At 46.3% G+C, this 27587-nt stretch overlaps 1 protein-coding gene across 6 annotated transcripts in view; it reads left to right on the forward strand.

Moving 5' to 3' along the window:
• Positions 1 to 27587, forward strand: part of LOC106603506 (spectrin repeat containing, nuclear envelope 1b) — a 151808-nt gene that overhangs the window by 87679 nt on the left and 36542 nt on the right. For all 6 annotated transcript variants that reach the window (XM_082974731.1, XM_082974743.1, XM_082974740.1 and 3 more), the window contains 31 exons: positions 173 to 292; positions 421 to 582; positions 795 to 989; positions 1413 to 1592; positions 2531 to 2734; positions 3413 to 3544; positions 3750 to 3850; positions 4007 to 4160; positions 5292 to 5426; positions 5707 to 5862; positions 6222 to 6431; positions 6586 to 6687; positions 9501 to 9620; positions 9765 to 9965; positions 10216 to 10389; positions 10646 to 10777; positions 11655 to 11851; positions 12143 to 12275; positions 12468 to 12650; positions 13193 to 13342; positions 20192 to 20368; positions 20575 to 20730; positions 20931 to 21086; positions 21424 to 21594; positions 23493 to 23626; positions 23791 to 23995; positions 24271 to 24453; positions 24679 to 24825; positions 25274 to 25428; positions 25702 to 25849; positions 26102 to 26196. In XM_082974731.1, the coding sequence (XP_082830857.1) occupies positions 173 to 292; positions 421 to 582; positions 795 to 989; positions 1413 to 1592; positions 2531 to 2734; positions 3413 to 3544; positions 3750 to 3850; positions 4007 to 4160; positions 5292 to 5426; positions 5707 to 5862; positions 6222 to 6431; positions 6586 to 6687; positions 9501 to 9620; positions 9765 to 9965; positions 10216 to 10389; positions 10646 to 10777; positions 11655 to 11851; positions 12143 to 12275; positions 12468 to 12650; positions 13193 to 13342; positions 20192 to 20368; positions 20575 to 20730; positions 20931 to 21086; positions 21424 to 21594; positions 23493 to 23626; positions 23791 to 23995; positions 24271 to 24453; positions 24679 to 24825; positions 25274 to 25428; positions 25702 to 25849; positions 26102 to 26196 (4868 nt within the window). The remainder of the gene's footprint in view (positions 1 to 172; positions 293 to 420; positions 583 to 794; positions 990 to 1412; positions 1593 to 2530; positions 2735 to 3412; positions 3545 to 3749; positions 3851 to 4006; positions 4161 to 5291; positions 5427 to 5706; positions 5863 to 6221; positions 6432 to 6585; positions 6688 to 9500; positions 9621 to 9764; positions 9966 to 10215; positions 10390 to 10645; positions 10778 to 11654; positions 11852 to 12142; positions 12276 to 12467; positions 12651 to 13192; positions 13343 to 20191; positions 20369 to 20574; positions 20731 to 20930; positions 21087 to 21423; positions 21595 to 23492; positions 23627 to 23790; positions 23996 to 24270; positions 24454 to 24678; positions 24826 to 25273; positions 25429 to 25701; positions 25850 to 26101; positions 26197 to 27587) is intronic.

Raw genomic sequence — 27587 nt, forward strand, 5'->3', positions numbered from 1 at the left:
TTGTGCAACTGACTTAAAGTTAAGCAAACTTTAAGGGAATAGATAAGGGGGGAAATTAACTTAAGGTGTTTTATGCTACCAGGTCCTGACCACTTACCTTATTGTGTACCTACCTATACACCAAGTAACATTGTGATGCTTCTCTGTATTTGTTGTCCGTGTTTTCTTACAGATGGGACTGGGACGAGCCACCCTCACCAGAGCCCCCATACAGGAGCTATATGACCCGACATTTGAATCTGTGGCCAACTTCGATGACCTGCAACGCTCCTGGGAGACCTTGAAGAATGTGGTACTCAATGCATATCGATTAAACATTTCATCAGCTATTTAGGAAAGTGCATTTACAAATAAACTGTGAAGTACCATTATTTTGGGCCGAGATCTGCCTACTACTAGTTCCTATCCTTCCCTTTACAGATCAGTGAGAAGCAGAGGACTCTGTACGAAGCGTTGGAGAAGCAGCAGCGCTACCAGGGTTCTCTCCAGTCTATCTCCTCTAAGATGGAGTCCTTAGAGGCCAAACTCAACGAGCCACTGGAGGCTGACAGGAGCACAGACAGTCATATGGAAGCCCATAAGGTAAGGGAGAATCAGTATTGCTTAGGGGAGTCTTATATAACATTCCGCTATGCTCAAGATACCAATTTCCACAAGGTAGTAATCCTATTTGACATCTCGAAATGCTCAAAATACAAATTCCTGCTTGAGGCAGAAATCCTGTATAACATCTCAGTATACACAAGACTCAATGTCTTCCCATCATAACTAAATACTGTTATTCCCTCTACCAGGCCATGGGTGAGGAGATCCAGAGTCTGCAGGAGGATATAGACAAGCTGCAGACCAGCTTCTCAGAGGAGCTGGGTACTGATGCTGTGGACTCGGACACGGCCGACCAGCTAGCCATGCAGTCCACCCTCACTGTCCTGGCTGAGAGGATGGCCACCATACATATGAAGGCCACAGGGAAACGACAGCTTCTGGAGGTACAGTGATGCTCCCAATACCTTTTCTCTGTTCGGATAGGTGCACTTCCACTTCTTCAGGTGCTCTTTTAGCTGTATTAGGAAACCATTTGAGTGTCTTAGGTCAGGCTCATCACATGAGATGGCCATTAAAAGCCTGTTTGCCTTCCCTGTGGCTCAGTTGGTAGAGCATGGTGTTTGCAACGCCAGCATGGTGTGTGCAATGCCAGGGTTGTAGGTTCAATTCCCACAGGGGGCCAGTACAAAAAAAAAAAATGCATGAAATGAAAATGTATAAAAATTTATGCATTCACTACTGTAAGTCGCTCTGGATAAGAGCGTCTGCTAAATGACTAAAATGAAAATGGGTCAAGAGGTTCACGAAGATGACAACAAGCTGTGTCTAGCCTTACTTCATGTGGTGTCTTGTGATTCCCTGTCCAGGAGCGTGCGACTGACCATCTAGAGGAGCAGCGTCAAGAGCAGGCCTTACAACACTACCTCGACCAGGCTGACCAGATGGACCACTGGCTGCTCAGCACCCGCTCTGCACTTACAACCTTCCTCCAGCCCAGCGTTAAGGAGGATGAGGAGGACATGGAGGAGCAGCTCATAGACTGCCAGGTTAGAACAGAGCGCCCCCTACTGGCGGATACTCACGCCCACGCACACACATATGCACAGACACCCATATGCACGAACGCAGACAGAGACCCTTTATTTAAAAGCTCCTCCGTGAGTCGCATGCGTTTTCCCCTTTTACACAACTGCTCATTTAACATCCAATTATTAAATACCACTATAACTCCCTTTTTGATTCTGCCTGTCACATATGGATCCACCCAGGAGGGGTAGGAACCTGGCAGCAGTAAACAAGAGTATTAGCAGCAGTGTTAGAGGGCAGGGCTGCCTTCAGAGGCTTGGTTAGGTTCCTAAGCGTCTGTAACACTTGTCTAGTTAAGCAGATTATGCAGATGTCTTCTGTGTGACTGCATGGGGCCGTGTCTTCAGGTGGGAGGCCTTATTTGCTAGATTAATAGATTCCGACTGCAGGGATTGGTGTTGGTGGTGGAGCTGGATCAGCCTGCTAGAGTACCAACTGACGGGGGGGGGGGGGGTTGAGGGAGGCGGGGAGTTGAAACCTGTTCAATTTACCGATACACACACAGGATATGGGTCTATATATGGAGGAATCTCCGTTGTGCACGGATCTTTGAGGGAGCATTTACTATGGGACATCTGTGGTAGCTTTGGATCTTTTCGTTACAAGGGTCTACAACAGTCCAGGCCACTTGGGGAATCTATATTTTTGATCTTGAGCATGCAACGTGAAGGATTAGTGCTGGTGTGTTGGGCTGTGCTGGAGGCGAGGGTGTTGGTAGGGAGGTGGACCTACAATGAGAGCAGGACAGTACCTAGAGAGACCTGCTGCTGGGTCTGCTGAAGGGGTCTATACTGACCCAGGGTCTGGAGGCCCCGTTGACTGAAGCTGCCTTGGGGGCAGGGTCTGCCTGGTATCCAGCACCATGTTTGAGGTGGCCTCTCTCCTCCTGCTGCTCCAGAACATGCTGCAGGAGATTGAGCAGAAGGTGGTGGCCCTGTCGGAGCTGACCATGCGGAGCGAGAGTCTGTTGCTGGAGGGGAGGCAGGAGACGCGGATGGACATGAGGGAGGACGCTGAGCAGCTGGCCAGGAAGCTGCGGACGCTGAAGGGAAGTCTGCTGGAGCTGCAGAAGATGCTGCAGGACAAACACATCAACATCCAGGTGAGTCAGGCTGCTTCTAGATACCTGCCCTGTAGCTTACTACTACAGTAAAAGGTGCTGCCGGATTTATCTGCGGAGAGGAATGTACTAGTAGCCTGGTAGATCTGGGACCTGGCTACTGCTACAGTCATCTCCACGTCTGAAACTGGAACCTCTTTAGAATAATTATTTCTATTTGACTGCAGACAGTGTTTACAGAGGTGCCTGGTTGCTCGTGTTAGACCACAGAGCTAAAGCCTATGCCTTCACCTTGTTTGTCCTGCAGGCCACTCTAGCATGGGAAGCTTTTCAGGAGCTGAAAGGCCCATTGAGGAAGCATGTACATGTAATGTCTGTTCTGAGCCTTTAATGTAACGTCTTCTGTCTTTGACATGGTGCCTGTTTGTCCCCTACTATTCTTTACTGTGGCTGATGTGTGCAGGGATATGATTGGGTGAATTGCATTGCATACAAATTTGCTTGAATTATTTCAACCGCTCTATTGTTTGAGGTTTAACAATCAAAATAAGGATTTGACATAATCAAATGACTTGTAATCCTCACCAGCCTTGATGGTTGTTCGGTCTTGTTGTCAAGATGTGAATCAAACGAATCCTTACATGAATAACCATTTCTCTTGTCATTTTTCTCACTATTGTTTCCATAAGTAACCATCTCTCTGCTTGTGTCATTCTCCAGAGCTTACTGCAGGACCAGGAGGACAATGAGTCTGACTCCAGCCTGTCTCCGGGGCCCAGTGTACAGGACTGGCTGGCCCAGGCCCATACCACACGCTCACAACATCACCAGGACAGCCTCCAGAGACAGAGGGTAGGGTAGTCACTCTCAAACACACACCATCACACTACTGCTGCCATGCCAGTGTAGGATCTTTGTTTTGTTTGGTTGTTTGCGTGTTCGTTTGTTCATTTGTTCTTTCCTTCCTTCCTTCCTTCCTTCATTCATTCATTCATTCATTCATTCAAAGAGAAGTCATTGCTGTTCAGAGTGGTCATGTTTGTGCATTGTTGTTTAGGAGCTGGAGGAGCAGTTAGCAGAGCAGAAGAAGCTGCTCCAGTCAGTAGCCAGTAGAGGAGAGGAGATCCTGATCCAGCAGGCCTCACCCAGCAGTGTCAAGTATGGCCATTACTACAAAGTAGTAACGTGAATCCACTTTAACACAACACCACAGGGTTCTGACAGTTTATTTTGAATTACCAGAGGCCAATAGGCCTTATCCTCTGAATAATGTTTTTATGTTATATCATATTCTATCTATTCTTTTGTCTGCAGTATGACAGAGCCCTTCTCTCCGGAGCTCCTGCAGGAGAGAGAGACCCGGGCTGCCCAGCAGCAGATGAGACAGAGGTGGGAGAGCCTGAGGAAAGAGCTCAGTACCAAACTCCAGCTCCTACAGAAAACCCTGGAGCAAGACAACAAGCAACCGGTACTGACCCCACCGTCAACACATATCCCAGCGGCCTAAACCAGATTACAACCAGTTATTTTTGGTTGTGCATCAGCAGTTTTTCTGTTATGTCAGTCACTGATAGTCACTCAATTAGCCAGCTATCTAAACTTGTAGTAATCATGGCCAAATACTGACATAGGGCACGTGATCAGGGGCCCTGACCTCCAGGGGGCTGTTACGTATACGCCGGGAGTCAGGAAGCAGGTGCAGAAGGTGAGTTTAATAATGATAAATGCAGATCAACCAAAAATGAGAAGACTGACTGATGACTGAGGCTACTGAGGGCTAAATAAAGGGAAGGTAATCAAAGTGATAATGAAGTCCGGGTGTGCGTAACGATGGTTGCCAGGATGGGTGGTTAGTAGACCTGTGACGTCGAGCACTGGGGAGTGGGAGCGGGAGTAGGTGTGACAGGAGCCCACATTGATTTTGTTAGTCACTCTCACACAGATATCATATTAACATGGCATAAGTCATGGAAAAATATGTAGAATTGCAAGAAATTAGCTTTAAAACGGGGGAAAAAAATCTCTGCCTCATGGTAAATTGAGTAGAGTTGCATGACGTTTTTTTATTTTTTATTTTTTATTTAACCTTTATTTAACTAGGCAAGTCAGTTAAAGAACAAATTCTTATTTACAATGACGGCCTACCCGGGCCAAACCCAGATGACGATGGGCCAGTTGTGCGCCGCCCTATGAGACTCCCAATCACGGCCGGATGTGATACAGCCTGGATTCAAACTAGGGACTGTAGTGATGCCTCTTGCCCTGAGATGCAGTGCCTTAGACCGCGCACCACTCGGGAGCAGTTTATTTCTTATAAAATTGCAAAAATTTTCTCTCTGCCCCATGCCAAAATGTGTAGAATTGCAGAAAACTTGCTTTAAAGCTGCACCATTTTCTCTACACCCCATGGCAAAATGTGTAGAATTGCAGTAAATGAACTTAAACTTTTACATTTTTCTCTCCGCCGTCAAGAGGAGGCCACTAAAATGTTTTGCTACGACGTGGGGGTCTCCCACACCAAAAGGCTAGGGCCGGCCCTGCTCTGAGGTACAGTACGGTGACGTCGTCTGACAGTGACAGTGGTCATACTCTGTTCCAGGTTTACTCCAGAACGGCCAGAGTGACAACCGCTGGGACCCTGTTTAAAGGAGAGACAGATAAAACAGAGGACAAGTCTTCACTGAAGACCTTATATGATGGTTTCAGCCAGACAATGGAGGAGATGTCTTCTCAGGTAGGTTATAACAACACTATAACATCCCACACTGTTATTGTACTGTAGGTTGTCCTTGTTTTCGGTTGTTAAATTATGTTTATGTATGGAAATATATAAGACAACTATGCACTGTATCTATCAGGGATGGGGCTAATTCTATTTCAACTGAATTGACTGAATTGTAATGGGAATTTGAGGTTACTTCTTAAATTGATGGAATTCAAACGGAATTTGAGTTTACGTCCTTGATTGACTGTATTGAAATGGAATTGAGCCCAACCCTGGTATCTCTGTCCAGACTGGGGCCTCTGAGGGCCAGGTGATGCCAATGGAGCAGCAGCTCTACCAGGCCGTGTTAGCTACCTCCTCCTGGCTGGATGATGTAGAGAACACCCTCTTCTCTGGTGCTGTGCTGCTGGCCGAGAACGCTGAGACACAGCTACAAAACAATGAGGTAGGCCACTGTTACACCTGAATAGTAACATCCCTTTTTGTAAAGCACACAACGTCTGCTCTCTTAGTATTATGTCATCTCAAAATGTGATCATGGTCTTTAGAAACAGTCATCTGGTCCCCAGTCACTCCCCTTGCCCTTCGATGTTTGCAGATCTGAAGGATCTGTATAGATAAGTACTGCAGTGGTGGAGCTTCCACCGTATCGCTTCCACCTTAGAGATCTGCAAACATGGAAGAGTTAGGGCCAAGGGGAAGGGGTAGGGAGCAAAAAAAGACTCCTTCCAAGCCTTCCTCCATTCCTGTGTATCACCTGGTACCATGTATGTTTGGTGACTTTGTCATCTCTGTTTCCTCCAGGCCTTAGGGAAGGATGTCAGTGAGGTGAATGGGGAGGTAAGACACAGTCGGGGTCTCCTGGGCCAACCTACAGGGCTGTGTAGGGAGGACCAGGCCCTGCTAGAGGACACACTGGACTGTCTGACAGAGAGGCTAGGGACTATGGACTCTGCCCTGGGGCGACGCTGTGAACACATGAGGACCAGGATGGAGGAACTCACTGCCTACCAGGTCAGGCTATGTGGTGTAATCTTTATGCTTTAGTTCTCTAGGCTACTGAGCATGTGGTGTACTTGTCCCCTTATGAGCCATTTCGGAATCCACTATTCTTGGACTAAAAAGCTTGCAGTTATGCATTGAGTTTATCTTGTATTGGTTTATGCAGACGGAGTCACAGCTTCTCCTCACTGATCTAACTGACACCAAGTGCCAGATTCTTCAGACGTTGGCGGGAGCCATGGACAGACCAGCCTCCAAACAACTTGAGGTAAGATCTGTAATGGCAGTCCACGAGTACATGACACTTCCCTCTTAACCGACCATATAAAAGATAACCAAAAGGAATTTGTCAATCATTTCTGGTGAGCGATGTTGAATATTAAAGAAATCTCGAGGTATTACTCTCCTGAGGTGTAGAGTACCACATGATAAGCTGTAGACCACACTATCTACCAAGAGAGTTCTCATCTATATTATTCGTAGCCATCTATTTACCACCACAAAACGATGCTGGCACTAAGACCGCACTCAACGAGCTGTATAAGGTCATAAGCAAACAAGAAAATGCTCATCCAGAAGTGGCGCTCCCAGTGGCTGGGGACTTTAATCCAGGCAAATTTAAATCTGTTTTACCTCATTTCTACCAGCATGTCACATGTACAACCAGAGGAAAAAAACCTCCAGACCACCTTTACTCCACACACAGAGACGCATACAAAGCTCTCCCTTGCCCTCCATTTGGCAAATCTGACCATAATTCTATCCTCCCGATTCCGGCTTACAAGCAAATACTGAAGCAGGAAGTACCAGTTGTCGGATGACGTAGATGCTACGCTACAGGACTGTTTTGCTAGCACAGACTGGAATATGTTCCGGGATTCATCCGATGGCATTGAGGAGTATACCACCTCAGTCATCGGCTACATCAATAAGTGCATCGACGACGGCGTCCCCACAGTGACCGTACGTACATATCCCAACCAGAAGCCATGGATTACAGGCAACATCCGCACTGAGCTAAAGGCTAAAGCTGCCTCTTTCAAGGAGTGGGACACTAATCCGGACGCTTATAAGAAATCCCGCTATGCACTCAGATGGCAAAGCGTCAATACAGGACTAAGATTGAATCCTACTACACCGGCTCTGACGCTCGTTGGATGTGGCAGGGCTTGCAAACTATTACAGACTACAAATGGGAAACCCAGCCTCGAGCTGCCCAGTGACGCGAACCTACCAGACGAGCTAAAATCCTTTTATGCTCGCTTCAAGGCAAGCAACACTGAAGCATGCATAAGAGCACCAGCTGTTCCGGACAACTGTGAGATCACGCTTTCCATAGCCGATATGAGCAAGACCTTTAAACAGGTCAACATTCACAAGTCAGCGGGGCCAGAAGGATTACCAGGGCGTGTACTCAGAGCATGCGCGGACCAACTAGCAAGTGGCACATTTTCAACCTCTCCCTGACCGAGTCTGTAATACCTACATGTTTCAAGCAGACCACCATAGGCCCTGTGCCCAAGAATGCGAACGTAACCTGCCTAAATAACTACCGCCCCGTAGCACTCACGTCGGTAGACATGAAATGCTTTGAAAGGCTGGTCATGGCTCACATCAGCACCATCATCCCGGATACCCTAGACCCACTCCAATTCGCATACCGCCCCAACAGATCCACAGATGATGCATTCTCAATCACACTCCACACTGCCCATTCCCACCTGGACAAAAGGAACACCTATGTGAGAATGCTGTTCATTAACTACAGCTCAGCATTCAACACTATTGTTCAACACAAAGCTCATCACTAAACTAAGGACCCTGGGATTAAACACCTCCCTCTGCAACTGGATCCTGGACTTCCTGACAGGCCGCCCCCAGGTGGTAAGGGTAGGCAACAACACATCTGCCACGCTGATCCTCAACACTGGGGCCCCTCAGGGGTGTGTGCTTAATCCCCTCCTGTACTCCCTGTTCACCCAGGACTGCGTGGCCAAGCACGACTCCAACACCATCATTACATTTGCTAACGACACAACAGTGGTAGGCATGATCACCGTCAACGATGAGACAGCCTATAGGGAGAAGGTCAGAGACCTGGCAGTGTGGTGCCAGGACAACAACCTCTCCCTCAATGTGAGCAAGACAACGGAGATTATCGTGGACTACAGGAAAAGGAGGGCCGAACTGGCCTCCATTAACATCGATGGGGCTATGGTAGAGCGAGTCAAGAGTTTTAAGTTCCTTGGTGTCCACATCTCCAACAAACTATCATGGTTCAAACACACTAAGACAGTCGTGAAGAGGGTACAACAACACCTTTTTCCCCCCAGGAGACTGAAAAGATTTGGTATGGGTCCCCAGATCTTCAAAGTTATACAGCTGCACCATCGAGAGCATTCTGACAGGTTGCTTCACCACCTGGTATGGCAACTGCTCGCCATCCGGCCGTAAGGCGCTACAGAGGGTAGTGCGTACGGCCCAATTCATCACTGGGGCCAAGCTTCCTGCCATCCAGGACCTATATACTAGGTGGTGTCAGAGGAAGGCCTCAAAAATAATCAAAGACTACAGTCACCCAAGTCATAGACTGTTCTCTCTGCTACCGCACGGCAAGCAGTACCGGAGCGCCAAGTCTAGGTCCAAAAGGATCCTTAAGACTGCTGAACAATTAATCAAATGGCCATCCGGACTATTTACATTGACCCCCTCTCCCCTTTGTTTTTACACTGCTGCTACTCGCTGTTTATTATCTATGCAAAGTCACTTTACCCCTACCTACATGTAAAAATTACCTCGACTAACTTGTACCCCCACACATTGACTCGGTACCAGTACCCCCTGTATATAGCCTCGTTATTGTTATGTCATTTTATTAATGTGTTACTTTTTATTACATTTTCTACTTTTGATTATTGAGGAAATCTTTTCATAACTATTTATTGAACTGCAGTGTTGGTTAAGGGCTTGTAATTAAACATTTCACGGTAAGGTCTACACCTGTTGTGTTCTGCGCATTTGACAAATACAAATTGATTTGTATGTCTAAGATGCTAACCGGCATTGTGTTCTCTCCTGCAGGTCATTGCTGAGGCTGAGGAGAGTTTGAGAGAGTTTGAGCGGAGGATCACCCAGCTCAAAACCAGAGGAGCAGAGCTACAGGCAGACCAGATCTCCACCAACGAACTGCTAACGCTACAGGTATCTGAACTCTTCTTACAGACAGTTCTTACACACAGACACCCACAGTCACTGTTTTAACACTGCTTAAACATTGGTGAATCGTATCATATCTGGAGGTATTCTTCATCTGCTTCTCTGTCCTCTCTCCTCCTCTTCCTCCAGGATACCTACGAGGAGCTGGTGATGACGGTGGGGTCACGGCGTAGTGGACTGAACCAGAACATGGCTCTGAAAGGCCAGTATGAGAGGGCTCTACAGGATCTGGCTGACCTGGTGGACACCGCTCAGGACAAGATGGCTGCCGACCAGAGGATTATCGCCAGCTCTGTGGAGGAAGTACAGATCCTCCTGGACAAACACAAGGTAGACTTTAACCTTACATATAAGTCTCACAGATTTACAGCAATTTTGGATAGTACAAAGAATTATATGCATAGTAAATATGTCAAAAGGCAATTCAAAAGTAGATCGCTCAATGATGCTTTAAAGTCCGTTACAAGGGAAGACATGTCTCTGGTTCACCATATTGGATATTCCCACAGGGTGCTTTTCAGAAGAGCATAGCTGGAGGGGCATATCTCAACATTATACCATCTCTGGTTTCTTTCTCCAGGAGTTCTTCCAGGGTCTGGAGTCCCATATGATGCTGACAGAGACATTCTTCAGGAAGATCAGTGGCCTGGTGGTTCCCAGGGAGAACCAGACTCTGGAGGAGACTCTGGCCCAGGCCCAGGGAGTCCTCAAACAGGCCCACAGGAGAGGAGTGGAACTGGAGTACATACTGGAGGTCAGAGACGACCACAAAACAAACTGCTATCATACTTATAAATCAGTCAAATACCCTTTTCACACTAGCGCCAAGCTCTACTGGGCTGGCCTGGTTACGTATCCACCAGACTTGCTGGAACCATGCTGGAAAGGACAATGTGAAAAGGCAATGTCCGAGCCAGCACAGGTCAGTTGGGGTCGGCACGATAGTCTGAAAAGGTTATATCTGTAACCCGAGTATAGCTGAATTGTTATTTTTTCATGTGTGTTTTTAGACTTGGAGCCATCTGGTGCAGGACTACCAGGCTCTGTGTAGACAGCTGGAGGCAGTGGAGGGTAGCATCCCCACAGTGGGCCTAGTGGAGGAGACCGAGGAGAAGCTCACTGAGAGGAGCTTACTGTGTCAGGTACAGTATGCCACTATCATCCATCTGTACAATGGCATGCAATCATAACAGAAAACCAATGGCACTCGCATGTATACTGTGTGTTACTTTTGCCATATCTTATACTACCTTCTAATAGCATCATACACAGCACTGCCATAATCTTGATCATGATGTTCCTAATGAATACCAGGTAACTACCTGGTAAATAGTACTGTAAAATAAAATGCTACCAAGCATACATTTGATATGTATTTATGCAGCGGTGGAAAAAGTACTTAATTGTCCTTCTTGAAGATTCCTTAATAGGTAAAGGTAAAGATACCTTGATAGAAAATGACTCAAGTAAAAGTTACCTAGTAAAATACTACTTGTCTGAAAGTATTTGGTTTTAAATGTACTTAAGTATCAAAAGTAAAAGTATAAACCATTTCAAATTCCTTATATTAAGCAAACCAGACGGCACAATTTTCATATTTTTATTGACAGATAGCCAGGGGCACACTCCAATACTCAGACATAATTTACAAATGAAACATTTGTGTTTAGTGAGTCTGCCAGATCAGAGGCAGTAGGGATGACCAGGGATGTTCTCTTGATAAGTGTGTAAATTAGACCATTTTCCTGTCCTGCTAAGCATTCAAAATGTAATGAGTACTTTTGGGTGTCAGGGAAAATGTATGGAGTAAAAAGTACATTATTTTCTTTAGGAAGATAGTGAAGTAAAAGTTGTCAAAATATAAACAGTAAAGTATAGTACAGATACCCCAAAAAACGACTTAAGTAGTACTTTAAAGTATTTTTACTTAAAGTAATTTAAGTACAGGTATCTACACCATTCTAGATACCTGTATGCCCCCCTCTCATCGTCTTGGTCTACCTAATCTCCTCACCATAGAGTCTGATGGATAGACTGACGGAGCACCAGCACAAGCTGTACCAGGTCCTGGAGGAGGGGAAGAGGTTGCTGCTGTCTGTGTGCTCTCCTGGCCTGGAGAACCAGCTCACAATGCTGGGGGAACACTGGCTAAGCAACGCTACCAAGGTCAACAAGGAGCTGCAGAGACTAGAGGCCATTCTCAAACACTGGACCAGGTCAGGGCTGAACCCCAAGGGATGTTATTTAAAGTGCACTGTATGTGATTTTTTTCCGAATACTTTAGCTGCGCTTCATTGAGCTTAACTGGCACAGTGGGATCAATTAAATAGTCCCAAAAAGTGCAACCCCATCCTTCTGTCGCTTAAGGCAGGTCTCAAACAAAAACTCAAATGATTTGAAGAAAAAAAAAACACTACTTGAACCCAGGTCTGTACTGTATGTAAGTGGATATTTTGGAGAGCTTGAATAGCACCCACTCAACCGGTTCCTCCCCATTTGATGTCCAGGTACCAGAAGGAGTTTGCAGAGCTGAATGGCTGGCAGCAGTCTGCTCTAGAACGTCTGGAATTCTGGAACACACAGGCAGACTTAGTTCCACAGGAGATGGAGACCGTCAGGAATCATCTCTCTGCCTTCCTGGTGAGTCAACATGTCAAAAGACTGGGTGATACCATATAGGGGGTTAAGGGTAGGGTTAGGGTTGGGGTAAAGGTTAAGTTTAGGCATAAGGGGTTAGAGAACCATTATCCGGAACTTAAAATCTGCCAGCTGTATACACATACTAGTTATATTCCGTGTGAAACTGACTGTTGTACCGTTCTCTGTTCACAGGAGTTCTGTAAAGAGGTGGAGACTCATTCATCTCTGAAGTGCTCTGTGATGACAGAGGGCAATCAGCTCATGAGGCTGAAGAGGGTTGACACCGCAGCCCTGCGTTCTGACTTGGCCCGCGTGGACTCACAGTGGACCCAACTACTCACACGCATCCCAATGGTGCAAGAGAAGCTACACCAGGTACTGTCTGACCTCTGAACCCAAAACCAAATCTTGCGTGAACACTGTCCAGCTACTCGATTTAGTAACAGTGGTTTACGGTAACTGTGTCTCACGAGAGACAAGGCACAGCACCCTATTCCACTACATAGTGCACTACTTTTGACTAGAGCCCTCTGGGCCCTGGTCAAACTTAGTACCCTATGAAGGGAATAGGCTTTCATTTGGGATGCAGTTTAGGTACTGCCAGAAACAGGCTTATCTGGTCAGAGCAAATAGGATTAGTGTTTGACGCCTACTCTTCTGCTTCACTCTCATACAGTAGTTAGATGAAGCAACACCTTATTTTCTCGACCATGTTGTGTATAGAAGTTCTATCCATTAGAGGAATGTCTATTTTTGACTATTTTTGTATGCAAAGAAGCTCTCCTTTTCCCTTATTTAGGAATGCCAGGCTGGAATCAAAAAATAAAAACAGAGCAATTCAGTTTGGATCCAGGCTAGTAGGCTATTTTTCTCCCTTTTGCATACCTTTCATATATTGGCCCGTTTCTTTTCCTCAGCTTCAAATGGAGAAGCTGGCCTCTCGCCACGCCATCTCTGAGCTGGTCAACTGGATGTCTCTGATGGAGATTGTGATCAAGGAGGACGAGGAGAACCTGAAGGGAGCAGTGGGGTCGACTGTCATCCAGGACTATTTACAGAAGTATAAGGTAGGGAACAAAACACTAAATAGGTTTTCATCCAATTGGCAAGAGATTTTCCTGCGAATATAAAGAATATGCACATTTTCCCACCAGAGATGTTTCCATCAAATTGACTTGAAGATAAGTCTGTGCGTAAGTCTGTGCGTGACATAGTGTACACAAAAATACCTTTTGCGGTTAAATTCCCATGTACCGAAATAACAATACAAGTTAAATGGGTTTCCATTGCATTTTCAACTCTACTGACAGTTCTCACAAAACTGTTTTATATAGAGTTTGCCCGCACTGGTATTGGCACGTGTGCTCTAGCCAACAGTATAGAGACAGGCTCTAGCCAACTGTTGGCTACATAGCGCGTATAACCTACGTCAGGGGTTCCCAAACGTTTTCACTCAGGCCCCCCTTCCAGCATTGGGGAACGTCCCGCACCCCCCTGCCCGGTCCGGTACACAAGGGAGGTAGTCCAACAGTCCAGGTCACAACGGGTAATCTCACCGATATTGCTCTCTCTTTTTCCACTCTTCATAACGCACTTGGCTCTCTCCTACTCTGCCCCTTTGTGCAGGCTGCTTCCTCCTTTATCCCCAAGCACTCCCTGGCTTAATGAATGACAGCCTTGCCTCGTTGGGGCAGGAAGTCCATATAAGGCTTGGGGGTGGAGCCAGCGGTCTGCCAGATATCTCCCATCATTAACCATTCCCCTCACCTCTCCCTGCAGTCTGACACCCCTCCCCCCCACACCTCAGCTCCCTAGAGCATCCCTCCTGGAGAGGGCATCTGCATTTCCATGGGCTGCACCTGATCTGTGGACGACAGAGAAAGCAAATGGCTGTAAGGATAGGAACCAGCGGGTGACTCGGGCGTTACTGTCCTTATTCCGTGACATCCAAACCTGTGGTGCCTGGTCTGTTACGAGGGTGAAGTGCCATCCCAATAAGTAATACTTCAGCATTTACAGCTCCCACTTGATCGCTAGACATTCTTTCTCCACCGTGGAATATCTTTGTTCCCGCGGCAACAGCTTCCGGCTAATGTACATGACTGGGTGTTCCTTACCTTCTTGTAGCTGTGATAGGACGGCACCCACCCCTGTTTTGGACGCATCGGTCTGTACTACCAGTGGTTTGGAGAAGTCCAGTGTCACCAGCACAGGTCCAGAACACAGTGATCCCTTTAGGTCCTGGAAGGCTTTCTGTCTCCTCGGTCCACTTCACCTGGGCGGGCAGACGGCTCCTAGTCAGATCTGTCAAGGGGCTGGCTAGGGAGGCAAAGTGGGGAATAAATCTCTGGTAGTAACTAACTAGTCAACCCCACAAATGTGCGTACCTGCTTCTTGGTGAGGGGGTGGGGACAGTCCCGAATCGCCTCCACTTTCTTCACCTGGGGTTTGACACATCCCCTCCCGATCGAGTACCCCAGGTACTCAGCCACCCGCAGGCCAAGCTAACATTTCTTTGGGTTCGCTGTTAGCCCCGCATCCCGTAAGGCCTGCACTACCGCGCTCACCTGGTTTAGATGTGTTTCCCACTCACTCCCATGGATCACAATATCGCCGATTTCCGCCGCCGCATACTTCCAATGGGGGTCGGAGAACCCGGTCCATCAACCTCTGAAAGGTGGCCGGGTCCCCGTGTAGTCCAAAGGGCAGCTTCTTGTAATGGAACAGACCATCCGGGGTGGCGAAAGCAGTTGTCTCCCGTGCCTCGGGAGCTAAGGGCACCTGTCAATAACCCTTTGTCAGGTCGAGCGTGTTGATAAATCGGGAGGTCCCTAGCCGTTCGATTAATTCATCAATTCGGGGCATGGGTTAGGCATCAAATTTTGAGATTTCATTTACCTTCCTAAAATCATGACAGAATCGAACGGCACCAACACTATGGGGCTGCACCACTCACTGTTCGACTCTTCGATTATATCAGCTTCCAACATCGTTTTTACCTCAGTCCTGACAGCCTCTCTCCTTGCTTCTGGTATGCGGTAGGGTCTCAACTTCACCTTTTTCCCGGGTTCAGTGATGATGCGGTGCTGTACCAAATCGGTGTGTCCTGGTTCACTGGAGAACACATCCTGGTTTCGGCCGACCAACTCCCTCAGCTCCTGTTTCTGGGCTCAGCTGCTCCCCCATTGGCACCTCTGCTGGCTTGGTCTCTGTGGTAGCCTTCTTCAGGGAAATAGAGTATATCACGTGCATTCCATTTCTTTAGCAGATTCGCATGGTAAATCTGGGTCAGATGCCAACGTCCCAGCTGTCTGACCCTATAGTTAACTTCACCCACCTTCTCAATGACTTCGTAGGCACTTCTCAAAAATGTACATTCTGAGGTGGGGACCAACACTTTGTCTCCTGGCTGAAAGTCCCTTCGTTGAGCCCCTCTTTTGTACACCCTCGCTTGGGCCTCCTGGGCCTCCAGCATGTGTTTCTGTACCAGGGGCCACATTGGTGCCATCTGATCTCTCATTTCTTCCATGTGCTGCACCAAGGTTCGGTGGGGCTTGCTGTTCCCAGGCTTCTTTAGCCACGTCCAGCAGTCCTCGGGGTCATCTCCCGTACAGGAGTTTGAAGGGAGAGAATCCTGTTGAAGCTTCGGGCACTTCTCAGATCGAGAATAACAGGTAGGGTAGCAGCTGGTCCCAATTCTTTCCAAAGCCTCCATTACCTTCTTTATCATCTGCTACAGGGTTTGATTGGATCTTACCACCAATCCATCGGTCTGAGGGTGATACACTGAGGTGTGCAACTGGGTTATTTTCATTAGCTTGCATAGATCCTTCATGATTCGTGACATAAATGGGGTGCCCTGGTCGGTCAATATCTCATCGGGAATGCCTACTTGGGAGAACAGAATGACCAACTCAAGTGCGATTCCCTTGGTGGCCATGGTGCACACGGGAATGGCTTCTGGGTACCTGGTGGCATAATCCAGAATCACCAGAATGTATTGGTGCCCTCGGTTGCTCTTGGGTAGAGGTCCCAACAGGTCCATTGCGATCCTGCTGAAAGGAACTGAAATAATGGGTAGGGGAATTAAGGGACTGCGGAAATTGGGTTTTGTAGCTACCTGCTGGCACTCCGGGCAACCGCGGCAGTATTCTTCCACTGCTTTCTTCGCCCCTGGCCCGTAAAATCGTGCCTTAATTCTGTCTAAGGTCTTTTCCACCCCTAGGTGAGCCCCAAGAAGGTGGGAGTGCGCCAGCTGCAGGATAGATGGTACGAAGGGACGGGGCACCAACAACAACTCCAGACATTCATAATTCTTCTTTGCGACCTGATATAGCAACTCTTTCTTTATAGCGAAATGGGGGTAGGTTATTTGACTTACCCCTCCACGGGCTTTCTGTCCACTACGGTCACCTGCTGCAGAGCACTGGCCAAGTTGGGATCCTCCAGTTTGGCTGTGTCGAACTGGCCCGCTTGAGAGGTGGGCTCTGGTGCCACCTCATGGTCCATTGGGAACATGTCTTCCAGACTCGCCACCTCTCCCTCCAGTCTGGCTTCAGAGTCCCCCTCCGCGAGGGGATCGGTCCACTTCCTGGAATCCACAGATCCGGGCATCCCTCCTTCTGGTGTCCCTCCCACCTCTCTGACTTCCTCCTCCCTCCTGGTTGCCTCGGTTCCCCACATCTCTGGACATACTAGTCCACAGTTGGTGGAACGTTGTGAAATCCCTTCCAATAAGGACCGGCACAGGCAAGTTTGGGACGACTCCCACTGTTCCCGTGTGTTGTCCCTTTGTGGTCTGTAAGTGGAGGAGTGTGGTAGGGTAGTCCTTGCTCTCACCGTGTATGCAAGTGATGGCCACGGTGTTAGTCGGGTTCTGGGACTGGGCGAAGTCAGGTCGAAACAGGGTCACCATACTCCCGGAGTCCAAAAGTGCTGTAATGTCCTTTCCTTTGGCTCTTACCAAAGTGACAGAGGAAGTACCACTTTCCTCAGTCCAGCATGCCATCAGTATGCCACAGGGATGCCCGGTGGCTACCTCATTGGCTGAAGGCTGAAGGCATCGGGACATCTCGGTCTGGAAAGTTCCAGGCGATGTGTCCCTGCTCCCCACACTCGTAGCACTTCTTGCTGTCCAGGAAGGGCCGTCGTCTCAGGGAGTTGGCCGTTGATGTCCCCCCCATCCTTGGTCCTTCGGGCGAATGGAGGGTTCCGCCTTCCGTGATTGTCAGCTGCACAGGACTTCCAAAGCAAACTGTTGTCCTTCCATAAGTTCCACCAGCTGACCTGCACTCTGTGGGTTAGCTTGGCAGGCTAACTTTATAACTTTGAATGGAAGAGAGTGTAAAATGTATCTATGACCACTTTCGATGGTCGTGAGCGTCATGGGTTTAGCAGTTAGTCAGCTCTTGGCCAGTATAATTAGATCATGCATTTGTGATCAGGGGGATGCTGTAAGATCATACGCCCAATCATGGAATCTTTGTGCCCTGTTAATCAGGGTGTAACCATACCGGTGCAGGATCTCCTTTTTCCGCACCTCGTAATGTTTCGCCTGGTCAACCCTCAGATCCTGATAGGTCTTCTGTGCCGTGCCTGATAGGAAGGGTGCTAGCAGGCTGGCCCATTGCTCATGGGGCCATTTCTCCCTAGCCGCCGTCCATTCGAAGGCTTATAGGTAAGCCTCAATGTCATCAGCTTCAATATAAACCTACTAGGTTTGGGACGAGAGACTGCTGCGCCTGCCACTTTGCCGGCCTGGGCGACTGTCAGCTGGCTGAGTTGAGCTCGCAGGAGAGAGGTCTGCTGACGCTGTTCCTCCAGCAGCTCCCGATGCATAGCCTGCTATGCTATGTTTGCCTCCACCAGCTGTCTCACCAATGCTTCCATTGTGCTCTGTGTCTGTTTAGTTATTGGGCTTGGTTTGGGTTGCCCCATTCTCCACCATATGTAACAGGCTCAAGGGTGTGGGGTTTCCACGTCACCAAGTTCAATAACAAAACATGCACCAGTAGCACAAATATAATGCAAATGGAGAGTTTATTAGGGATTTTGGTACACTGGGGAAGAGGGGGGAATTCACCAATCACCTCACAGTCCACAAGCCGTTCTCGTTGTCCGTTCCGTTTTCCAGGGGTAATGCTCACACTCGGGTACTTAGTCAATCCGGTCCGGTACACAAGGGAGGTAGTCCAACAGTCCAGGTCACAACGGGTAATCTCACCGATATTGCTCTCTCTTTTCCCACTCTTCATAACGCACTTGGCTCTCTCCTACTCTGCCCCTTTGTGCAGGCTGCTTCCTCATTTATCCCCAAGCACTCCCTGGCTTAACCTCTATGGGCTAGGTGACCAGTGTAATCCCGTGGCGCGTTATTCAAATTCCTCAAAAATGCAAAAACTTCAATTTTTCAAACATATGACTATTTTACACCATTTTAAAGACAAGACTCTCGTTAATCTAACCACACTGTCCGATTTCAAAAAGGCTTTACAACAAAAGCAAAACATTAGATTATGTCAGCAGAGTACCCAGCCAGAAATAATCAGACACCCATTTTTCAAGCTAGCATATAATGTCACATAAACCCAAACCACAGCTAAATGTAGCACTAACCTTTGATGATCTTCATCAGATGACAACCCTAGGACATTATGTTATACAATACATGCATGTTTTGTTCAATCAAGTTCATATTTATATCAAAAACCAGCTTTTTACATTAGCATGTGACTAGCATGTGACTAGCATTCCCACCGAACACTGCCGGTGAATTTACAAAATTACTCACGATAAACGTTCACAAAAAGCATAACAATTATTTTAAGAATTATAGATACAGAACTCCTCTATGCACTCGATATGTCCGATTTTAAAATAGCTTTTCGGTGAAAGCACATTTTGCAATATTCTCAGTAGATAGCCCGGCATCACAGGGCTAGCTATTTAGACACCCAGCAAGTTTAGCACTCACCAAAGTCAGATTTACTATAAGAAAAATGTTATTACCTTTGCTGTCTTTGTCAGAATGCACTCCCAGGACTTCTACTTCAATAACAAATGTTGGTTTGGTTCAAAATAATCCATAGAGGAATACTGATGATGCACTACCCAATTTCAAAATTTCACCTTGTGCTGTCTACTATTACAACTTTCAAAAGTTAGTTGAAAGACAAAAAAAGAAAATAAAGAAACGATCCACAGTTTGGGAACCACTGGCCTACATGATGAGATTATTATGGACAAAATAGCAAGATGTTTTATTTGTACAACGGCAGCCAAGCATCGATCATCATGTCACCAGATTAGGACACCATTATTTATTGGAAAGGAGCATCAAGCATCAACCTTGCACTTTCACCTCCCTGTGAAGTTCTTCATAACTTATTTAATCTGTAGCCTAATAAACAGCACACTTTCCCGAGTCGTAGTGGGTGGACCACACGTCATCGCGTGACTCCAAGTTTATTTCGATATGATTATTATATCAATATTTGCTCATAAAAGCGTTTCCACCGACATTTCTCGCTTAATTCACTACCAACACAAAAAGATCCCACCTTGTCTAGGGTATTTTGTTTTGTCGACATTTGGAACGTTTACAGAAAAGTCTGTTTCCATCAGGTCTGTCATTACTTTTTTTTCTGGCATGTACTTCACTCGCATGCAAAGGTTAGATGGAAACCTGGTTACTAAGACTAAAATATTCCATATATATTTCAAGTATTTTTTGTCTTAATGGAGTATCTTCTGTACATTCTCACAACCCATCGTAAATAATGAATGACTCTCTCACTCTAAAAGATAACGCAGAATACAAATGTCTGTTAGACAAAGTAATCTTTTTGTCCTTCTCTTTTGCCTTATCTCTCTCTCTCGCTCTCTTTCTCTCTCTCTCCTTCTTTCTACTTCCCCAGGGCTTCAGAATAGATGTGATCTGTAAGCAGCTGACGGTGGACTTTGTGAACCAGTCTGTGCTCCAGATCAGTGGTCAGGATGTGGAAAGCAAGCGCAGCGACAAGACAGACTTTGCAGAGAGGCTTGGAGTCATGAACCGACGCTGGCAGCTACTACAGGGACTCATCATGGAGAGGGTGAGAGAGAAAACAAACCACTTTCAAACTCAACTTTCAGGGTTCTACCTGGAACCAAAAAGGGTTCTCCTATGGGGACAGCTGAAGAATCCTTTTGGAACCCTTTTTTCTAAGAGTGTAGAGACTAGTTTTGATCAGAGGGATTATTTAATTGTCTCAGTACAGTGTATTCTATCACTATGTGCCCTGCTGTGTTGTGTGGTTAGGTCCAGTTCCTGGAGACTCTGCTGGAGGACTGGTTGGACTATGAGAACAACATACAGGGCCTGAAGACCTGGCTGCTCACTCAGGAGGAGAGGCTGAAGAGGAAACACAGGATAGAGGACCTAACCTCCGTACAGAATGCCCTCAAAGACTGTCAGGTAGGAATACTCGCTGTCTACACTTTGTATTGATTTATGATATAAATCTTATATTTTCTTTACACTTGTGTATATTATACTCTGTAGGCCTTTGGGTTTCAATTGTTTGGTTTTTATTCAATGAAGAATCTTGATCAGGTACCTGATCTTGATGTTGATCTTAAACCTCTGACTGCTCTCTCTTTCCACTGCTCCTGCAGGAGATGGAGGAGGTGGTGAAGGAGAAGGAGGGTGAGGTGGAGCGCGTGGAGGAGCAGGCCTGTGCCCTTATCCAGAACAAAACAGACGAGGCCTGTGCTGTCGTCATGGAGACGCTCCAAGCTGTCAATCACACCTGGGCTAACCTAGATCATCTTGTAGGCAGAGCTATCTTATCTGTTAATTTCACTCTATATCTCTCTCCCTCATCCTCTATTAATTCTCTATAGAGTGTAAATAATGTGTGCTTTGTCTCTGCGTTATATGAGAGTATAGGAGAGTGATAATAGATCTAGCCCACTATAAGTACCCCATAGTCACCTATTACTGCATACTCTGCAACTGCCCCATTTTAACTACCTCACACTCACTAAGCCACTATGACGATCCCCGTTGCAGAAAAGTACTAAACACAACTGCAAAATCAAGTAAGCTCCTTGAACTACTTTTTAAGTGCAGACCTTATTGTTCTTCTCCATCTCTGCTTTGCCCCAGATTGGGCAGTTGAAGATCAGCCTTGTGTCAGTGCTGGACCAGTGGAGTCTGTACAAGCTGTCTTCAGAGGAGATGAACGGCTACCTGATGGAGGGGAGGTACTCTGTGTCTCGCTTGCGCCTCCTCACCGGCTCCCTGGAGGCTGTACAGCTACAGGTGGAGAGTCTACAGGTAATTCTAGGACGAACATGCATCTCAGGCTTCTAGAAATGTGTTTTTTCCCCCACCCTCAGGGGCGAAAATCTGATATCAACTTTGGAGGGGACAATTACATGAAATTTTCTCAAGAGCAATTCCTGAGGGGGACACCTAAAGTACTGCTGTAACACATAGCCTACATTGTAATATGGTAAATGTATATTGAGGAACCAAAATAAATAAGGTGTTTGCCGTACTCCTAACTACCGGTACCCAAAACTACACAACTAATCACAACAGCAATACCATTGCCTTTAACAAATCTTAGTTCAGTCACCAGTTTAAGTTGAGAGTGGGGGGTATCCATGGCATTTTCCAATTATGTTCCTATTTTACAAGCCAAAAAAATTGAGAACCTTTCATGTTGCCAAACAAAGACTCAACAAACTTACCTGAGACTCCCTGTCTCTGCCAGTCTGTCCCTGCATATATGTCCCCAACTCTGCTGTCTGTGTGCCATCTGTTGCCTGCTCTGCCTAATGACATCATTGTGAAACATTTCCATTAGAATTTAATTTCTTTCTTATGAACATTTTATCAACTAGTCTTTGAGATATTAGGCTACTAGGGTTCTTACTTTGCGTTTTGGTGTACTGAAAAATACTCTGATGTCTGTCTTTTTTATTTTTCTACCATTTTCTACCTGGTTGGCTGGCTGGCTACACACACACACAGTGTGTAGGTTATTTACAGTAGGAGATGGGCTTCTATCATCTTATCTTCTATCATTCTATTTGGGCTTCGATCTAAAAGGTAGCTAGCAAATGTGAAACGGATTGCAGTGACAAGAGTTGACAGCTGTATGAGTTCACCATTTACACAACATATGCTGCAACCTTTTGTAATTTTAATAGTTTGTTTCATATTGGCTGGCTTCCAACAATAGCTGAATTTGCAAAGCTAGCGAGCACCAATTCCGTTTCAGTGGTGTTTGCTATAATCTTTGCTACCCGGGTTAAATAAAGGTGAAATAAAATAAATAAATAAAAGTTCCCTTGAGACAATTTCGCTTTTGCAATGAGACCATTAAATATATTTAAGACAATGGTAGAAGAGAGTGTAGTTCTGTTCAGTTTGGACTTCAGTTTATCGCTAACCTTATCACAGGGACTTTGAAGCACTAACTTACATCATCTGCATGCTGATCTTGGAATAAATTGACGATAGTAAAGATTCCATCTTTGACGACGCCACATAAATGGAATAGGTACTAGCTAGCTTAATAGTTAATATTTGCGAGCTAGCTCTGCATATTCAGCTAGTGTGTGTGTGAACCCTGCCAACATAAAACAAAACATTGCATTGGCGCGATTGACTGGATTAACCTCCCGTCAGTTACGTGCATTGAGTGCCTTTCAGACAGTAGACACGACCCCTCTGTTACCTTGCCAACTAAGGAACTGGCAGTGGATCAAACCATTGTGAGGCAAAGGGTGGGGGGGTCGCAATCTTTTGAAACTTAAAAACGCGCTATTAAGTGTCTAGAATCAGCACAATTGCTTTCATTGCGTATTATTAATATTATTTAAATTACATAGTTATGTTTACAGTGATATATTGGGGGGGGCAAATCATATTTTTCCCAGGATGGGGGGGTCGTGTGTCCCCCGTCCCCCCCGGGATTTCCGCCCCTGCCCACCCTGTTATCTTTAATGACTGGTTAAACCTACACAGTAGCCCAATTGCAATTATCTCCCTTATTCCCAAAGTGTGCACTAGGTCCATCCCCCTCAAGGATCTAAACACATTGGTTTGGTTTAAGAAATATGGTAGACATGATATCCAATACTTCTACATATTTGAGGGGTAGTGGAGAAGTGCACACTTCGGGAGGAATTTGGCCTAATGTGTTTGTGACTTGTTTTGTGTAGAACCTACAGAAGGAGCTGGAGAAGCAGGAGAGCAGTCTGAGGAAGTTTGGCTCTGTGACACACCAGCTGCTGAAGGAGTGCCACCCGTCTGTGTCTGACTGCCTAAACAATACCCTGAAGGACGTCAACGCTAGGTTTGTTTGTTTATTTGGATCACTTTAAGACCACCATGGGGGCTTATCTTCCATGAATGGGTGAGAACCACCGGTGTTGATCAGTTGATCCAACAACAATTTGATGTTATTAATCCAGGATCCATTGATCCAAGATGTTCATCATCAATGTATGTTGTGTCCAGGTGGAGCAGTCTGCTGGAGGAGATCTCTGAGCGTCTGAGGAGCAGTAAAGCCCTGTTACAGCTGTGGCAGCACTACAAAGAGCTGTATGAACAGAGCTGCTCCAGCGTCCAGCTGCAGGAGGAGCAGGCTGGCCAGCTATTGGAGACCGCCTGCAGCAAGGACATTGCAGACGAGGAGGTGTCCACCTGGATTCAAGACTGCAGTGTGAGTTGGAACAGGGACAGTGTTGGATTGATCCTTTTACATACGCATAGGACTCAGTATTCATTTTCTGTCATCTCCCATAAAGTCCTTTTTGCCTATATGGTCTATTATGGAAAGAAGTGGCACACTTGAATCAGATGCAAGTTTCAGCGTTTAATGTCCTAAGCTTTCAGTCAACAATGATCCTTGATCCTTTGGTCATATTGCTTTGTGATAATAGATTATTTGCGATCTGTTACACTCATGTGTGTTGGTGTATGGTGGTGTCTCTCCAGGAGTTGCTGCGGGCTCAGGTTCCAGTGCAGGCATCTCTACAGGTTCTCCAGGAGCTGGGAGATCAGCTGAAGCAACAGGTGGACACCTCTGCAGCGTCTGCCGTCCAGTCAGACCACCTCTCTCTAACCCAGCGCCTGGCCGCCGTGGAGCAGGCCCTCAGCAGGCAGCTCATTACACTACAGGTACAGGGGAATATGGGACCAGATTTACCCAACAAGACAAGCTTTTACCACGTTGAGAAGTTAGTGCAACCTCATGCTTCTGAGATCTTCTGAAGAATGTAATTTTCAATTGCTTCGTTAGCCATTGGTTCATTCCTCTTGGCCTTGAAAAAAATGATTTACATTTCAATGGGACTCACCTGGATACATTTTTATAAATCTCTTTTCCTCCAATCCCTCCTCCAGATGGGAGTCCAGGACTATGAGACCTTCAGTGAGCAGCTGGATTCGTTGGGGCGCTGGATGGTGGAGGCCGAGGAGGCTCTGAAGGTCCAAGATCCCAACGGTTCTTCTGACCTGTCCATCATCCAGGACCGCATGGAGGAACTCAAGGTAGTCAGCACCGTGATCTAGCTATATGACTGTGATCCAACTATAAAAAAGGTCAAAAACTCAATACTTTGCTCCTTTCTTCTCCTCGTGTACACTCATTGGAGAAGACTTGACAGGTGAAAACAATATGGTGGAAGCTCATTAGGCTGGTCTTTTACATGGTCCATTATTTTAGATTATATCGATAAAGGAAACCATTCTTAGACAATATATGCCTTTTAGCATACACTTCTATCGAAAGCGACTTACAGTCATGCATGCATTCATTTTAGGTATGGGTGGTCCCGGGAATCAAACCCACTACCGTTGCGTTACACGTGCCATGCTCTACCAACTGAGCTACAGAAGACTACAAACAGTATATTAGACAATTAGAAAAAGCCATTGTCCTGGGGTGAGTTAATGTCACTGAGACTCACTACTAGTTATGCTCTTGTTTTCCCTGCAGAGAAAGATTCTGAGATTCAGTAGCATGGCCCCTGACCTGGAACGTCTGAATGAGCTGGGCTATCGGCTTCCTCTTAACGACACCGAGATCAAACGCATGCAGAACCTTAACCGGAGCTGGTCCTCAGCCAATGCCCAAACCACCGAGAGATTCAGGTAAAGTTGAAAACTGTTCATGAAATAATTTCTAAGACTGACGTTTTTTCAAAGAGATTAAGGTAAATTTGTGAAATATTAAATGACATTGGGCACTTATTCTGACTTGAGATCTGTGTGCTTAACTAGAATTTCTCCCATCTACGTCAATAAATGATTTAAGAGAAAGTCTTGAGTTGCGGCCACTTATCTTAACTCTGTATCGGGCCCATAATTATTTCATTGACTGAAGGTTTTTGGGTCTGATATTATTGGTTCTTGGTCTCTCCTCAGTAAACTGCAGTCGTTCCTGCTGCAGCAGCAGACGTTCCTGGAGAAGTGTGAGACGTGGATGGAGTTCCTGGTACAGACGGAGGAGAAGCTAGCCGTGGGGATCTCTGGGAACTACCAGAGTCTGATGGAGCAACAGAGAGCACATGAGGTACTGGAGGAGTCCTGCTGGAAGAGAACCCAGTAGTGAACCCAGCGGAAAAACTTGTAATAGTGACTTCAATCCAGATTACAACTAGTTCTGAACCAGTTCTGGTTGTGATGACATCATTTCGTCCAACTTTGCATGCTGAGATTTGGGACGTCTGGATTCCATAGAGTCATCAGGACTGCTATAGTGCAATAATTACTGCAATGTCGATTTCTAAGATGCAGTTCTGATCTGAATGTGTTTTCTCCGCAGCTATTCCAAGCTGAGATGTTCAGTCGTCAGCAGATCCTTCACTCCATAATCAGTGATGGCCAGAGGATGCTGGAGCAGGGACAGGTGGATGACAGGTACAGTACACTGCCGCAGTATGTAAAGTGTGTTGATACACATACAGTTGAAGTCGGAAGTTTACATACACCTTTTTCACAATTCCTGACATTTAATCCTAGTAAAAATTCCCTGTCTTAGGTCAGTTAGGATCAGCACTTTATTTTAAGAATGTGGAATGTCAGAATAATAGTAGAGAGAAGTATTTATTTCAGCTTTTATTTCTTTCATCACATTCCCAGTGGGTCAGACGTTTACATACACTTAATTAGTATTTGGTAGCATTTCCTTTAAATTGTTTAAATTAGGTCAAACATTTGGGTAGCCTTCCACAAGCTTCCCACAATAAGTTGGGTGAATTTTGGCCCATTGCTCCTGACAGAGCTGGTGTAACTGAGTCAGGTTTGTATGCCTCCTTGCTCGCACACGCTTTTTCAGTTCTGCCTACAATTTTTCTATGGGATTGAGGTCAGGGCTTTGTGATGGCCACTCCAATACCTTGACTTTGTTGTCCTTAAGCCATTTTGCCACGACTTTGGAAGTATGCTTGGGGTCATTGTCCATTTGGAAGACCAATTTGCGACCAAGCTTTAACTTCCTGACTGATGTCTTGAGATGTTGCTTCAATATATCCACATAATTTTCCATCCTCATGAAGCCATCTATTTTGTGAAGTGCACCAGTCCCTCCTGCAGCAAAGCACTCCCACAACATGATGCTGCCACCTCCGTGCTTCACGGTTGGGATGGTGTTCTTCGGCTTGTAAGCTTCCCCCTTTTTTCCCCCAAACATAACGATGGTCATTATGGCCAAACAGTTCTATTTTTGTTTCATCAGACCAGAGGACATTTCTCCAAAAAGTACGATCTTTGTCCCCATGTGCAGTTGCAAATCGTAGTCTGGCTTTTTTATGGCGGTTTTGGAGCAGTGGCTTCTTCCTTGCTGAGCGGCCTTTCAGGTTATGTCGATATAGGACTCGTTTTACTGTGGATATAGATACTTTTGTACCTGTTTCCTCCAGCATCTTCACAAGGTCCTTTGCTGCTGTTCTGCGATTGATTTGCACTTTTCGCACCAAAGTACGTTCATCTCCAGGAGACAGAACGGGTCTCCTTCCTGAGCGGTATGACGGCTGCATGGTCCCATAGTGTTTATACTTGCGTACTATTGTTTGTACAGATGAACGTGGTACCTTCAGGCATTTGGAAATTGCTCCCAAGGATGAACCAAACTTGTGGAGGTCTACAATATTTTTTCTGAGGTCTTGGCTGATTTCTTTTGATTTTTCCATGATGCCAAGCAATGAGGCGCTGAGTTTGAAGGTAGGCCTTGAAATACATCCACAGGTGCACCTCCAATTGACTCAAATGATGTAAATTAGCCTATCAGAAGCTTCTAAAGCCATGACATC

The sequence above is a fragment of the Salmo salar genome, chromosome 01 (assembly GCF_965601325.2).
Source record: "Salmo salar chromosome 01, fSalSal1, whole genome shotgun sequence".
Taxonomy (NCBI): domain Eukaryota; kingdom Metazoa; phylum Chordata; class Actinopteri; order Salmoniformes; family Salmonidae; genus Salmo; species Salmo salar.